The sequence below is a fragment of the Caretta caretta genome, chromosome 11 (genome assembly GCF_965140235.1).
Source record: "Caretta caretta isolate rCarCar2 chromosome 11, rCarCar1.hap1, whole genome shotgun sequence".
Taxonomy (NCBI): Eukaryota; Metazoa; Chordata; order Testudines; family Cheloniidae; genus Caretta; species Caretta caretta.
In genome coordinates, this window is record NC_134216.1 from 38,875,648 (window position 1) to 38,892,624 (window position 16,977).

The following is a 16,977-nucleotide window of genomic DNA, read 5'->3' on the forward strand; positions in this document are numbered from 1 at the left end:
CACAAATCCATTGTTTGATGACTGAGAATGTTTCAAAAGAAATTATTTTACGTCTTTTTTGACCTAAAAATGGATAACTAAATTTTAAAATTTTCTGACATTTGAAGATAAAACACAATTTTTTTATAGAAGCAATAATACACTTCCAGAAGTGCAGTGCTGGATACAAACATTTCTCAAATAGTTGTGAATACATGAGCACTAACAGGTATCTAACACATGCAGGCACCCAGGATAACACACACCCACACATGCACGCGCACACGCACACACACACACACACCTTGCCATGCATTGCTGCATCTGATAAAATATATATTTTTCCTTTTGACCCAAGCTGCCAAACTTCGACCCAAATCCAGCAAGAATTATACACATGTTTAACTATACATAGTGTGGGCTAGATCCTTTGCTGGGCCCAGCTGTCATAGCTACATTTACTTTATTTCAGCTACGACAATCTATACAGGTTGCAGATCCGGCTCACAGTGGGTAAAGTTAAGCACATGCCTAAGCCACGGCAGAATGAGGCCCTTAGTTCCCCTTGCTCCCAGGAAACTGCCTAGCTTGAAAAATTCAGATCAGAGGGTCTGGTCATACAGCTCTGTGAAACTACCAACATTATGTTTGAAACCTGAGATCTTTGTGAACAACAGAGAATTTGAAACTTTGATGCATAATGAACTTTCGTAAAAGGAGGGGCAACAAACAAAGTTTACTGAACGTGTACCAAACAATATTTTGTCAATTCATCAGCAAAACAATTTTTTTCACCATAAAGAATTAAAGTATTAGAAAACTTACTTTGTAGTGATTGAGCTCTTTCAGTCTATTTAGCTTAACAAAGAGAAGGTTAAGGGGTGACTTGATTACAGTCTCTAAATGGAGAACAAACACCTAATAATGGGCTCTTCAGTCTAGCAGAGAAAAGTATAACACAAGCTAATGGCTGGAAGTGGAAGCTAGACAAATTCAGACTAGAAATAAGGTGCAAATTCATAATGATGAGAGTAATTAAACATGGAAACAATTTACCAAGGGTCATAGTGATTCTCCATCACTGACCATTTTTAAATCAAAACTAGGTGTTTTTCTAAAAGATCTGCTCTATGAATTATTTAAGGGAAGTTCTATGGCTTGTGTTACAAAGGAGGTCAGACTAGATGATCACAATGGTCCCTTCTGGCATTGGAATCTATGGATCTATTAAATAGCTGCTATTTTTTTTAGAGCTCAGTAAATTAAATTATTTATTTAACTAAGGTAGCCACTTTTTCCTCCCAGAATATCTGTGAGGCGATCTGTGACTACTTTCTCATATTTATTATGGGCTTGATTCTGCAAGGTATTGAAGGATTCTGCATATGCCATAATGTAAGCACATGAGTAGTTCCATTAATGTCAAAGAGACTACTCAGATGCTTAAAGTTAAGTACATGCTTATGGGCTTTGTTGCATTGGAACCAGGGTGTGCAGCACCTTGCAGGATCAAGCCCTATTGGAATTTATTTGATTAACATCTATTTGATTTTTATTTTATTTAATGCCTTCATTGTGAACATTAGACATTCCAGCTGTGTAGCTTACGTGTGATTCGGCAGATAAATCACACAGCATTTTTTCTGTTCCCTGACCGAATTAAAGTACTTCTGCCACAGAAACATGAGCATGTAAATTTAAAATGAGGTTCTGATCCTGCAAACACTGATGTATGTGTTTAAACAAGCAAAATAATCTTTGCAGAATCAGGGCTTTGATTTCCATGAATACTTGCTCATGAAACTTTGAAAATCACCTTTTGCTACTATTTTTGCCAGTAAAACTTGATTGCTTGAAAGTTCATTAAAAAAAATGGGGACATATACATAGCTGAATCAAATTAATTACAAAATTAAATACATATCTACAGGGGAAACTTGCATTACTAGCCCTATTTTTAGTTTCTTTCCTCCAAAACACGTTTTTTTTTATTTTTGAAGAAACCTGCAAAAAAACCAAGGCAAAAAATAATGAAAGAAGAAATTTTCACCACTTTCACTTGCAGGGCGAAGTTTAAGGAAATCCCTACATGGATGGAAGGTAAGAAGCTGACATGAATAACCTGCTGTACAGCACAACTCATGAGAACTACTTAGTTGACACCACACTTCTCCTGGACTTAGCAGAGCAAGAAATTAAAAAAGGAGTTTCCCTGGCCTAACTTGCTTGCTGCTGAATCAGCACACTCCTTGCTAAGTCCATTTCAGTGGCTTCCACAGACTTTTAAATAAGCTTCCACACTGCAAAAGCTGGGAAATATTTTGTGTTGACCTTAGAGAACAAGCCCTTTTATTAGCTCAGCAGGAGCAGTCATTAAAGGGGCACCATCAACTTCAAATGTAGTCAGTTTTCAAAATCAGGTAAAACTAGTTTCAGAGTATTATACCTCCCCAGAGCCCCCTGCAAATTGTTGTGTTTTTGAAATCACATTCCCCCCCGCCTTTTTTTACATATTTTTCTGTACTGACAAGCTATAGGCCCAACCCTTGAAACATTCACACACATGAATAACTTTACTCTAATGAGTAGTCCCATAGGTAAAATTACTCCTGTGTTTGTAGGATTGACCCCTAACTGAATATACAGAAGAAACCAAGAAACTGACTAATAAACAAAATGGAAAAACTATAAAGAAATATTTTCTTTCATTTCTTTGAGTTATTGTAATGTAAATATTATCTATAATATTAGTATATTAAAAAATTAGACAGAAGTATCATTTTTAAGTGGGTGTTGTCCCTTTAGTGCACATTTCATACATAAGTATTAACTTACTGGATTTTCAACCCAATAGATCATCTGTTCCGAATCGTCAAAGTCAACATCAACACCATTCTGGACACCTGCTATTGGAACCATGGCATCATTGGTCTTCTCCGCAGGGTTAAGAGAAATCCCATAAATGATATTATCTCTTACAGCAATAAGGAAGGGATGTTCAACTGTGAAAACAACATAACAGCAATCGGAATTATATTCCTATATAGTTCAGTCAGTAAAGGAAATGAGATGCTATGGGATGGTGTTTGCTAACTTTGTGCCAGAATTTGTGAGCACATACAGTAAGCTTTTCAAAAATGAGTATTAGTTATAACCCTAAAATGACATTTAAGCCCTGAAATCAATGACCTGGTTTTCAAAAGGGCTGAGAACTTAGCAGCTACCACTGAAGTCAGTGAAACTAGTCACATGAGTAAAGTTACTCAAGTGTAATTGTTTGCAGGATACTATAATATAGGCCTAATTCAGTAAAATACCTATATGCAGTATTTTCAATATGCCTAAGTGATTTAGGAGCACAAGCCCCACTGAAATTCAATAAAATGTGTGCTCCTAAGTCATCTAGGCACTACTGAAAGACCCTTAAGCATATGCTTGATTTTAAGCATGTGCTTAAGTTCCATTGAAGTAATTAGATCAGTAGTTTAAAGATAAGCCAAAGTGCTTTGCTGAATTAATATAAGACCATAACAAAGAAAACTTGAAAAATTATTGCTCTGATAAGCAAAGCCAGCTTTAGTCATTAATCATTCAATTCTATTAATTGAACAAATAATAAAGGGTAAGATTGTCACTTGCCCTAATGCAGGTGCAGAGGCGAGTAAGAGGGCATGAGCCAACACATAATCTCTGCCATCCGTCTCATCCGTCTGGGAACATGGGAAAGAGCAGGTTCAGCGGGACTGCTGCTCGAGGCCCTTGCCAATCGCCATGAACAAATAGGCAGGGAATGAGTAGAGAGTGGTGAGGAGTGAGAGCAATGCATCAGCTCGCACAGCTGAGCCAGTACTAGTGGAAAAGTAAACTGCACCATGTGAAGGGCAGCAGTAACTTACGTCACCTCCGGGAGCACAGTGGAACCAGGGAAGGAATTGTGACACTCTAAGGCAGCGGTTCTCAAACTGTGGGTCGGGACCCCAAGGTGGGTTGTGTCCCTATTTTAATGGAGTCACCAGGGCTGGCTTAGACATGCTGGGGCCCAGGGCTGAAGCCTGAGTCCCACTGCCCAGGGCCAGGGCTGAAGTCTGAGGGCTTCAGCCCTGGGCTGCAGGGGACTCAGGTTACAGGCCCCCTGCCTGGGGCTGAAGCCCTTGGGCTTGGGCTTTGCCCCCACCTCGGGGTGGCAAGGCTCAGGTGGGCTCAGGCTTCGGTCCCCCCTCCTGAGGTCATGTAGTAATTTTTGTTGTCAGAAGGGGGTGACAGTGCGATGAAGTTTGAGAAGCCTTGCTCTAAGGGGTTGTTTACCCTGGGGATTTTTTGCATTGGTTTAGAGCTGCAGTGCATTTACAGCAGGGTTTTGTGTGCAGCTGCACTCGTGCAAAAATACCCCAGGGCAAACAAGGCCTCAGAGTCACAATTCCCTGCCAGGGAGGTTCCTCATTAAGCACAGCTATATGCTGGCCCTTACACAGATGTTAAGTGTCGACCTAGTCTAAAAGGAGGTCACATGGGAAGTGCCTGAGATGCACATTTATATTATACACAATAACCTACTTATAAGTTCATTACATACCCATGGAATATTAAAAGCAAGGAGTTTGGTTGGGTTTTTTTTTTTATTAATTCACAACTATGAATATGTAAAGCCTGATTCTGTGCTCTGAAGTAACTTCACTGTAGCTCATGGAGTCACATGAGCATAAAATCAGTGAAGCTGAATCAGGTCCATAAAATATATCCTTCATATAGCTATTACTTTTAATATACATTTACATGATTAAGTTGTATTTTATATAAAATTAATGTCTTATTCCATTTCAATTAAATGTTTGAGACACTAAATTTACTTTGTTAGCATAATATTTTACATTTCAGTGTTACGACTACATTTTTTTTTAGACTCACCGAGGAAAATGGTAACATCACTAACACTCATGTCACACAAAGTTTTAAAAATAGAATTACTACAAAACCTAACCTTGAGATCAAAATTACCAAAGCCATTTTATAAAGCAAGAAAATGTGCAATCTGGGAATTAACACTTTTCCATCAACATAAGGTTAGTAATATTAGATATGCCAATTACCTATGCAGAGTTCCCCAATATCACTCTGTTGGAAAGACCACTATGCAGCCAAAATGTGCGTAAATCAGTTTAATCTTTCTGCTGAAAGTTTGTGCTGGCAAGCTAAACTAAACAATGTCAGCAAGGATTACAATCATAATAAATCTCTGAAGAAGAATGGCAAATGCCTATTCTTTTGTAATCATTAGCGATAATTAAAATCGTTCACCATGAAAAGAATCAGCAGTGTTGTATAATACCCTTTGCTGATAAGTTCTGACCTGTAGTAAATCTAATGCATACATAAAATCTGCTGTGTTCTATATGCTGTTTTTTCAATGTATAATAGCAATTTTAACTAAACAGAATAAAGAAGCCTACACAGATTAAAATTGTCTGAAGTTGTATACAGTTTCTTCACTCATACAGAAATTTCTACAGATCCCTTTTTGTTGCACAATTCTATGTATTGCACAGCTATGGAATTTAGAAAAAGGTCACAATGGTAAATAAATGGATTTAGGAAGTGTCACAGTATGCCCTGGTTTATGGTCTAGGAAGAAAGAACAAGACTTTCCAAATATTTTGACCCGTTGGCTAGATACAGTGGCATAAAAGATCCTGCAAACACTTGCAAACGTGCATAACATTTCTCATGTGCATGCTTGCTTGACCACAGGTGTAATCTATCTCTTTCATGGTACTCTCTCTAAGCCCATCCCTACACCCTCTTACTCTAGAGTATAGTGAATACTTCCATGAGTAGCGCCCTTCTCTCCAGATTGTAAAAACAAATGTGTGGTGCACATACACTTAAAACACTTTATTTAGTTTATTGTTTCTTATAGTAAGGGGAAATCGATATGGCTCTTTGAAGAATACACTGCTTAAGAATCTATTTTGGGGGGGGGAGAAGCACCATTGATTTTCCCTTGAAAACTCAGAGAGTTAGGAGGTGTCTGCTGAATTAGTCAGAGAACCCCACTCTCTGCTTAACCCAGAAGCATTTCCACCCTAAATTTCACGAGCTCTGGAGCTTCCCCTTGAGAAACACACCAAAGGACTTTGCACATCTCCAGAGTTAAGTGAACAATTCACAGCAAATGCTTTCTTTGACTAATTTAGTCTCTTTTTCTGGTCATGAATTCCCTCCAAGCAATTTATGATTTTCTTGAATTTTTAGAAAATTAATTTGCTGAATGACTTCTGCAAACAATCCTTGGTCTGCAGATTGGTCCAGGGCAAATCAGTGTAATTATCTTATATCTGAAATTTGAGTTGGGTAGGTTCGTTTTGATTATCCCATATCACGTGTATTTGTAATACTAGTTTGTGCCTCTAGAGGTCCTGAACTTCATACTCAGAATTTTTAGCCAAGGAACAGTAGAGTGCATGTTGCAACAGTTTCGGTTGTTCTCCATAATTCATCTCTTGCCAACCTCGGCAATTAGGCATTATTAGTTACACACTAATATATATAACATGTATTACATACAACATAATACATACAGCATGATATTCCTTTGGTTCTCAGATTGGATTACTACAAGTCTTAGAATGAGGTGTCTAGTCTGAATAGTTAAAAAAAAGTTCAACGTTCTGTTAATATTCTCTAATATTTACTAAAAATTAACTCTTTTCACTAGTATTTCTGTCAAAAACACCCAATGTGCTGAATGTTTTTTAAAACATCTGGCTCCTTTGTAGGTGCCTAAATGGGAGCTGAGTGCTTTCAAAAATCTGCCCCCAGAGATTGTGAGTGCTGAGCATTTGAAAATCTGGCCCAGAGCTCTTGCAAAAATTTGGCCCCAAGTCTTCAAGAAAAAGTACATTCCATGCGAACTGCCTAAAACTATGTAGGATACATTTTCCACAAATAGCAGTCCACCATTCTGTGTGGTACATCCTGCCCTGGCAGAGGAATGGACAATGATCTAACAGTTTTTTTTCTTTGCTTGTTTTATTTTTTTGCATCTCTGGCTATTATGGTCTTACCTCTCATGCAGTTCACATTATCAGGAGAAAGTGTCCATCCTGAAGGGCAGGCACAAGAATAAAACCGTGGCCCTGATGAAGAAAGCAAGCACAGGTGGCTACAGGAAGATGATGCACAAGAATTGATACCTGAGATTAAAAAGAAAGCACTGGTAAATCTACAATAGGTCATGAAGTTCTGTATGCATACACTCTGAGTCAATGTCTATTTAGGTCCTAATCCTATAAAAGTTAAAACTGTTAGACTGGGTCCACTACATTACTTTACTTGTATTTCTTTAAATGCAGGGACTACATTTTCTGGAACCAGGAACGCACTAAGACACTGTAACACTGAATAACCTTCCCACGCCGTTTGTTAAAACAACAGTGCTGTTGACATACCAGCCATTTCATTTCATTTGTATAATGCAGAACATTGGAGTCCATCTGCAATGTCTGATGTCCCTGCATGGCAAGGGGTTCAGAATTCCCGGTCCATGATCATGCTAACCTTATCATTAATGGCAAATGTAGGGGGTTTTAAATTAATTCTCAAGGCTGGGATTTTAAAAGCAGTGCTCAAATCCCATTCAATTTTAGTGGGAGTTGATTGCCTAACTCCATGGATCTCTTTGAAAATCCCAGACTAAATTTTTAAAATGCAAATTACAGAGAGAACATGGTCTCTCTGATCACCACAGATCTACTTATTGCATTTCCAAGTTAGATTGCTTTGTTTAATCCCACACACTTGCCACTAAAGAGGAGTTCTCATGAAGAGTGATCTTCACATAGTGAAATCATGTTTTGAAGCTACCCCTAACAATTAGCAGGAGGCTAATCTAGCTACTCTGAGAGGCCTAGAAACTCAAGGATAAAATGTCATCATTTCTAATTTAAAACCTCTGAAAATTAAAGAGATTAACAAAACAGCAGTAAGGCAGCAGCATAAAACCAGAACTCAAGATAGAGAAGAATAATATAGTAGATAAATATAAGAACATAAGAACAACCATATTGGGTTAGGCCAATAGTCCATCTACCTCAGTATTCTGTCTTCTGACAGTGGCCAATGCCAGATGCTTCAGGGGAATGAACAGAATAGGGCAATTAACGAGAGATCCATACTTTATCACCCAGTCTCAGCTTCTGGCAGTCAGAGACTTAGGGACACCCAGAGCACAGGATTGCATCCCTGACCATCTTGGCACATAGCCATTGAAGGACATAACCTCCACGAACTTACTTAATTATTTTTTGAACAAAGTTATACTTTTGGCCTTCATAACATACCTCCAGCAATGAGTTCCACAAGTTGACTATGCGTTGTGTGAAGAAGTACTTCCTTATGTTTGTTCTAAACCTGCTGCTTATTCAGTTCATTTCGTGACCCCTGCTTCTTGTGTTACATGAAGGGATAAATAACACTTCCCTATTCACTTTCTCTATATCATTCATGATTTTATTGACATCTACCATATTGTCCCTTAGTCATCTCTTTTCTAAGATGAACAGTCCCAGTCTTTTTACTCTCTCCCGGTATGGAAACTGTTCCAGACCCCCAATAGTTTCTGTTTCTCTTCTCTGTACTTTTTCTAATTCTAATATATCTTTTTTGAGATGGGATGAACAGAGCTGCACATAGTATTCAAGATGTGGGCACACCATGGAATAGCACCATTCTTTTCCCTTTCCTTTTCACTATGAATCAAAGTAAAAGTGTTTAAGAAGCAAGCCAGCAAGAGATCTCATCTAAAAAAGTGACATAATTGTGTGCAAGCAATTCACCCACCTATTCCAACCAGAGACGTTTTACTAAGTCAAATGCATTCTAAGGTGTCAGTTGTCTTAAAATAAAGAAATAAATAAGATAAAAATAGATAACAGAGAAACTCCAGATACCAATTCCTTACTACACATTTTGCCTGTTTTGAGTTTGTATTGGCAAGATTACTTTGTTTAATTGACCACCAGGATGGATGGACTGGATCAACCCCCAACAGCCAGGGAATACCATTAGCAATGTCATCTTATTTTAAGCCATGCCCTTTGTTGGCATGAATGATTCCAATAGTGCTTATGAATATGCATATAGCAGATTTTGCTTTTGTGTTGTCAAAGTTGCTTTGTGTGACTTACCACCAGGTTGTTTAACAGGATGGACTGCAACAATTCCCAAAGGTTGGTGAATGTTATAAATCATAATTGTTTGGTTTCCTCCATGCCACTTGTTGGCCCGAATGACTCGATTAGTGTATCGGTCACTCCAATACACAAAATCTTCAAAGACAGTCAGAGCATGTGGATGCCGTAATACCTAAAAGCAAGAATATTTACCAATTTAGTTCCATTGGTATTATTATCCGGCACTTGCACTGAAATAACAGCAGAGCTAAGCACGGTGGAGAACATAACAGTTGTCACCCACACAGATCCTTCCATAGGAATACAAATGATTTACCCTCTTCTCTGTCACCTGATGATAGGTGCTAATTGCTTTTCTGGAAAAAAAGAAGTTTTTAAATGAAAAAGCACTTGGTAAATAAACTATGTCTGTCATTGTAAAATATAAGATGCATAGCCTGGAAGATCAATAGAACTGTCAGATGTTGTAAGGGTAAAACAGAGGAGCCTATTAAATAAAGGGGGGCGGTGCAGATTTTCAAAGGCATGAGTGGAAAAGTCAATGGGGGTTGGGTGCCCTTTGTACCTTTGAAATCCCCTGTAGCTTACTGGCCTGTTGTAGAGGGTCGCTTATCCAAATCTGGGGAAAATTAGGTTTGGGTTAAAAAAGAGGGCTGAGGATTATAGTGGTCCAATTTAACAAGAACTGGTTTGTCCTGCCATAGAAAAGTAGGGCCAGAGCTTCAATTGTTGTAAATCCAAGTAGCTTCATTGATTTAAACTGAGTTATGCCTATTTATAGTAGCTGAGGATTTAACACATCCTTCATTCTGCAGTACAGAGAACTCATGTTTATACAATCCACAATTATGGCAACTGTTACCAAGACTATAACTGAAAAAAGAACACGGACCGGTTTGTTCCCCCTACATACACACACTCACTCTGAGACACACACCTTTTATCCACTTAATAAACTAAACCACACAAAATGGACAGTTAACTTCAGTTATGTCCACTCCAAATAGATCTTATATTATGTATTACATATGCATATCACATATTACAGATTTAGTTCATATTTTCTATCCCATATAAAGGGACAGATTCCTGTTTTAATATGGAAAGATTTGTGAATGTAATTCTTATTAGCATTAAGAGGAATTCCATACATTAATCCTCACATACTTCTACGTTTCTAATAGCATTAGCTGATAAACCTGTTCAGACTACATAAAGTACTGAATCCTGCTTGTAACTAAATAGGTGGTATTACGTGTGGATAGGCAGCCATGGGCAAAGTTGTGCTGCAAGTAACAATGTGAACCATGAGGAGAGGGAGATGCGAGCTACCAATGATGACCTGAAGTATAGTAGCAGATATTAGCTGCCACCACACTGGAACTCATACCATGACGATAGGTGGGGGCATGGTTTCCTCATCTGCTCCTCTCAATAGCGAGTATGAGCAACACAGAGCAGTAGCACAAAGCATACTGTGGCAGTCTCATTGTTGGTGAGAATGTCCCTTATGTTGTTCAAACCTTTACATAACATATTCAGCTCATCCAATGCACTGAGTTTAGTAGCAATGGAGGATAGGGCCCTTAGACTTCATGCTATTAAACAGAGGCAGATGAGAGGAAGTGTTTAGGTCACTAGCCTGGACTCAGGACCCCAATTTCAATTTCCTGATCTGCTATATGACCTTTGGCAACTCACTTAATCTCTTAGTTCCCATCTGTAAGGGGGGCCATAAAAGAACCTTAGAACCATGGGAAACAGTTTTTTTCATTACTATTGTCTTACCAAGTCACTTGCTACCACCTGTCGCCTGTGGTTTCCATTGTAATCACAAAAATCAATATAATCAAGGTAGGCATCAGCAAAGTAAAGCAGTTTATTTGGGTAATCAATGGAAAGTCCATTGGGCCAGTAGATTTTATCACTAATGATAACTGTTCGCATTGTGCCATCCATGCTAGCTTTTTCAATTCGAGGATTTTGGCCCCAATCTGTCCAGAACATCACATGAGCACTGTAAAAAATAATGTGTGGTTACTGATCGAGAAAAATTATTTGGATATTGAGAAATTTCAGAGAAAGTCTTTTTAGACAAAAATAAAATGACACTTACGAAATATACTATGCAATAAACACTACTGAAATCAATATAGGATTAGTGGATTAGGATACTTCTTTTTCAAAAGAAGTGTAGCCATAACTTTTTTATAATAAAACATTTTTAAACATGTTTTCTGCTATAGCTTTAATACACAATTGGTAATTCTAACTGGAAGTTATTTTATAATCATGTGATTATTTTTCAACTCTTAGATAAAATGGTTTACATTCCAACTCCTGAACTGCTTAATGCCAACTTAATAAAATAGATATTTGTGTCTTTCATGGTGTGTCCCCTATACAGCTACCATATTATTGTAACTGAGCAGCTCAGCATGATTGACAGCATAGTTCAGAGCTCAAGCTGTTAGAGAGCACAGTAGATTGCCAACGCTCTGCTAATAAAACAGTATATGGACGCAGGAGTTTGTCAGTTTACCTTCCACTATTCAGTACAGTCAGCAGCAGTACACAAATAGTGGGGGAGAAATTCATCTGCCACTAATATTCAGCACTGACTGTTTTGTCACATCTTCAGATGGGAAAGCACTTAATGAGTTACCGGCAGCTCTCCCAAATGAACGTAGTGTAAATGTTTTCAGCGTGCAACAGAACCAGCTCTTTGCTATACAGGCATGACACATTAGATGGTAAGTAGCTATGTGATGCAACGCTGAATAACCACAACATATTAACATTATAAAGCATAAGCTCTTATCTGAGAAATAAGTGTTATTAGAGAGACAAGATGGGTGAGGCAATATCTTTTATTGGACCGACTTCTGTTGGTGAGAGAGACCACAGAAGTTGATCCAATAAAAGGTGTTATCTTGCCCATCTTGTCTCTCCCATATCCTGGGACCAACACAGCTACAACAAGACTTCATACAAGTAAGTGTTATAACGTCTGTTTCAAGATAACAAAGACGGCAATTAAGGTGAAAGACAGTTAACAAATGGCTGAATTATACTGTGGTTTGAATAAGCTTAAGTGTTTGCTGTAACTGAGACTTGTGAACAAACTTAGTTTAGTAAACTTGAAATTTCCTAGAATCCAAACCCTAATTGTTATTTACAATTACGATAAAGTTGGTTACTTCTTAAATATTGCACTTTGGGTACAAATTAAAATCATTTTACCATTGAAATCATTATAAAATACTTTATTTTTTAAAAACAAAAAAAAAATCTTACTTAATTCTGGGATCTAACACTAGTCCCCTTGGGTTTGTTATATTTTCACTAATCAGCACAGTCCTGTGGCTCCCATCCATTCTAGAGACTTCAATTGTTTCCAGAACAAAGTCTGTCCAGTAAAGATTGCGACCTACCCAGTCTACCCCTATACTTTCAGTCACGGTGACACCACTGTCAAACACCTGTTAAAAAAAGATCAAAGAGTTAGTTAGCATTAAATAATTATAATTCAATATTGGTAACATTTTTTAAAAAGCTGTAGAAAAGAGGACACAAGTAACCTTTACCCTTTAGATTTCTTATACAAAATAAGGGCCAGTCTATGAACCCCATGCTCCCATTGGTGAGCAATTACCTGAGTAGTCCTATTGTCGTCTATAGGACTACTTGGGTGAGTAATGGCCCACTAGCAGTAAGAAGGGTTTACAATCTGGCACCAAGAAAGGGTTGGAATAATGTCAGCATAGCCTTAATACGTGCAAGACTATCTGTAGTGTGTGCGTGTGTCTGTGTGTTTCCTAACAACTTTAGCTTCTCTTTCAAAATGTTATACGTAAAAGTGCTTTATCATCTATGGAATTTTAAACTTACTTCCTGCAAATCGTGAACCACTTCACTTTCTTTAAGTTACCTTCCTTTTCATTACAATACACGGAGAGCTGCCTCTTACATCTTTAGAGAGACAAGGTGGGTGAAGTAATATCTTTTATTGGACCAACTTCTGTTGGTGAGAGAGACAAGCTTGTCAAGCTTACACAGAAACAACAAGGAGTCCGGTGCCACCTTAAAGACTAACAGATTTATTTGGGCATAAGCTTTCGTGGGTAAAAAACCCACTTCTTCAGATGCACTATAAAAAAATCACCTCCATGAGCAGCGTGGCTCCCAGCGCTGGTGCACTGTCTAAACTGGCACTTTACAGCGCTGAAACTTCCAGCGCTCGGGGGGTGGGGGGGGGGAAGAGTTCACACCCCTGAGCGAGAAAGTTGCAGCGCTGTAGACAAGCCAGTGCAGACAAGCCCTTAAGCACAGCAGCTGTGCCGATGCAGAGTTTTAAGTGTAGACATGCCCTGAGTACCTTTCCCAGACCTGAAAAAGAGCTGTGCATAGCTCGAAAGCTTGTCTATTTCACCAACAGAAGTTGGCTGAATAAAAGATATTACCTCACCCACCTGGTGTCTCTATAAACATGGGACAAACACTGCATCTTCCATCTTTGTTAATGGAAGGTATAGTATATACTCTCATCCTTTACATAATGAAAAGAAATAAAAGACAACATTCCCCAAGAGACTTACTATTTTTCGGTCTGTGCCATTTTGATAAGCACTCCAAATCTTATCTTGTGTGGTGTCAGACCAATAGATGCGACCAGTGACTGAATCAAAATCAATAGCTACTATATTCCTCCCATCTCGAATCAGAGAATAAATGCTGTGTGCCTGAGAGGTGATGTTGTCTACAACAATTTGGTTACGGCTTGCCACTAGTAAGAGAAGATTCCCAGACTCTGCAAAAGAAAAGAAATGAATGCAAACAAATAAGATATGCAATAGTAACCCCAAAAACCATTCAGAATGTTTTTCTAGGGGAGGAAAATGAACCACTAAAATTTATAATTTGGCCAAATTGGAGTGGGTTTTTCTCACACCAAAGTATGGAGGTGCTACAGTTTCTTAATAAAACAAGCTGTTTACATTTTTAATACGGGCAAAATAATGAAATTTTCCCTAATTTTGTTCTTGAAAGCGTCTAAATCATTTCTGTTGAAACTTTCAAAAAAAAAAACAACAGCCTGAGGTAGACATCTCGTAAGGAATATTTCAGCCAGAACAGCTAAAAATTTGGCAAACGTTATAAGCAACTGAAAATGGGAGCCGTTGGTCAACCTGCACAATAAACAATGTTACCTGCATGACCTATAATGTAGATATTGAATACACGATGTATATTTTGTCTATAATGTGTGTTGAGGAGTACCACCCAATGATCCCAGTTATTTGTTTCAGCCAAGCTATGTTTGGTACAAGAATGAAGGTGGAGGGTCAAAGGTAGCCTTAAAGTAGCCACTTTTCTAGGGCCATACTAGGACCGGCTGGCCCCCCAGCATAAGTCAGGGCATCTTCAGGGCCATTCTAACATACAGCTGCCCATGATGTCAAAGACCCATCGCTCCAGCAGGCAGTAATTGCCTAAGTGCCACTGCCATGCCCCTTCTCTAACCACACAGTCTGCAAGGAGTGTGGTGCAGAGCTGCTCCACCATCTGGCGAGTCCCCCATCACAGGGGAATACTCTGGTGACCAGATCCACTGCGTTTGTGGCTCCTTTGTACTTCCGGAGTGCCATGAAGAGACTACAAGACAATGGAGAATGATGACTAGTGGGTGACAGAAGGCCAGCCCAAAGGAATATTTAAGTCTTATGTAAGGCTGGGACTTAAGTAGTTCATAGACCTTGCAATCTGCCCAGAGGCAAATTTTACTCAACAGGTCAAAACCTGAGAGGTGCTGAGCATCTGCACACCCACTGAACACCTTCCTCCAAAATGTACTTTCACAATCCCAACATTAGAAACGCAGAACAATCCATTTCAAGCATATTGAAAAGGACGATAATTACTAGCTAGCCTCACAGCTAACAGTTTTAATATCCGGGGTTATATGCCAGGAATTATTTAAAATGACTATTTTTATAACCTCTTGTAAAACAGGGGGTTTTTGTAGCATTATCAAAATGTCTGTGTACATGATGCTGTGGAGTGTACCTAAACCTCCTAGCCACTTTTTTGGATTTTATATCAGTATTCCTCACCTGCAGCTTTACAAGTCCTTCCATTGGCTTCTAAAATGTATCCTTCATCACAGTAACACCTCGAAGACCCTCTTTCGTTGTAACAACGCTGACTGCAAAAGCCTGGAGGGTCACATTCATTAATATCTTCACAGGTCTTGGAGTCATTAGCAAGATAGTATCCGACTGGACATGTACACTGAGCTCCAAAGGGCCCTTGAATGCATTCGTGAGTACAGCCAGCATTATTGTCAGAGCAACTCTCCTGATCTGAAACAGGGGTGAGGGGAAACAAGCAGATTTTCTATTCTTGCGTCAATCCTGTACATTTGCACTATGAGCCACATTCTGCTTTCCAATATACCCATGCAACTGCCAATTATTGAGAATGTGGCCAGGATCTTTATTCATCACATTAAAGTATAATATGTATAATTCATAAAAAGTAAAGTATGTTAATAATATTTGTCACTATCACGTAAAAGGAATTCAAAACATAAGAGTGCTTTCCTAAAGTTCTATAATGCTTAAAAGCAGAGTTAGCTGGAAGTACATAAATCATTTACAGTGCAAATGGGAAACTAAAATATTATATAATTTAATATATTTCATAATCATACCTGGCTGGGGTTCATCTGAGAGCGTGCATTGATTAAAGAGAGGAAGGAAGCAAGGAAAGAAAGAAAGAAGTTACACTTAAGTGAAAATCAACAGTCACAATCAACATAACACAAATTCTGCTCACTCATGGGTTTTAGATTAAAATCAGAAAAACAAAGTTAGAAATATCTAAGAAAATATTAAAGATGGAATCCAATTTAATTTTAAATGACAGCATATTTGATCAAGTTCCATTTTTTAAATGTAAAGCATAAGCAAATAGGGTCCAATATTTTACTCCTCAATAAAACAAAATCTCTACTGAAGTCAATGGAACTCCACTGAATAAAGAGTGCAAGATTGGGCTCACAATCACATGGAGAGAATTCACTGGAATTGCCTTTCTACTGCAAGGTGCAGTTCACCGGTCTGAGATTCACACTTAACCAAGCTTCATATTGAATCCCAACACATTTCTGAGTGAATCTTGCATTTTCTGCTAAAAATGTTTCTATGCTGAATATACAACTAAGAAGCAGTGATGATGCTCATTGTATTGCATAACTTTTTGAAACAGCACAAAAGTTTCTAGATTATTGTATATGCTAAACAGCAACTTACTGCAGAGTGGGGATTCATCAGCTCCATTAGGACAATCTGCGACGTTATCACATACTTTGCTCAGATTCACACAAATGTTGTGACCTGGACATTGCCACTGCCAGCTGGGGCACCGGAAAGGCTGAGTGGGACAATCTCTCTCATCACTCATATCCCTGCAGTCATTGTCACCATCACAAATCCACGCTCGATAGATGCAGTTTCCATTATCACAGTGGAAAAGAGATGGAGGACAGGTCCTGGCAGGACATCTTTGATGTTCATCTGAGCCATCTGCACAGTCAGGATGGCCATCACACTCCCAGTTAGCAGGAATGCAATTGCCATCAGACTGACACTGGAACTCATTCTGATGGCACATCCCTGGTGGTCTTGTAGCTAGAAGAGTGATATTTGGTGTTAAGGAAAGTATTTACATGCTCAAATGGAGATGCAAATACTGTACAATGGGTCTAATTCAACTCTGGTACAAGTGGGTACAATTCTTGAGAAGTCAA

The 16,977-nt window shown here is 38.6% G+C and overlaps 1 protein-coding gene across 3 annotated transcripts in view; it reads right to left on the reverse strand.

Annotated features, from left to right (window-relative positions):
• The window catches only part of LRP2 (LDL receptor related protein 2), a 180,735-nt gene that overhangs the window by 92,689 nt on the left and 71,069 nt on the right, over positions 1–16,977 (reverse strand). For all 3 annotated transcript variants that reach the window (XM_048869191.2, XM_048869190.2, XM_048869192.2), the window contains exons 25-32: positions 16,481–16,858; positions 15,281–15,529; positions 13,766–13,977; positions 12,465–12,649; positions 10,956–11,184; positions 9,162–9,339; positions 7,041–7,169; positions 2,815–2,981 (exon numbers count right to left, since the gene is read on the reverse strand). In XM_048869191.2, the coding sequence (XP_048725148.2) occupies positions 2,815–2,981; positions 7,041–7,169; positions 9,162–9,339; positions 10,956–11,184; positions 12,465–12,649; positions 13,766–13,977; positions 15,281–15,529; positions 16,481–16,858 (1,727 nt within the window). The remainder of the gene's footprint in view (positions 1–2,814; positions 2,982–7,040; positions 7,170–9,161; positions 9,340–10,955; positions 11,185–12,464; positions 12,650–13,765; positions 13,978–15,280; positions 15,530–16,480; positions 16,859–16,977) is intronic.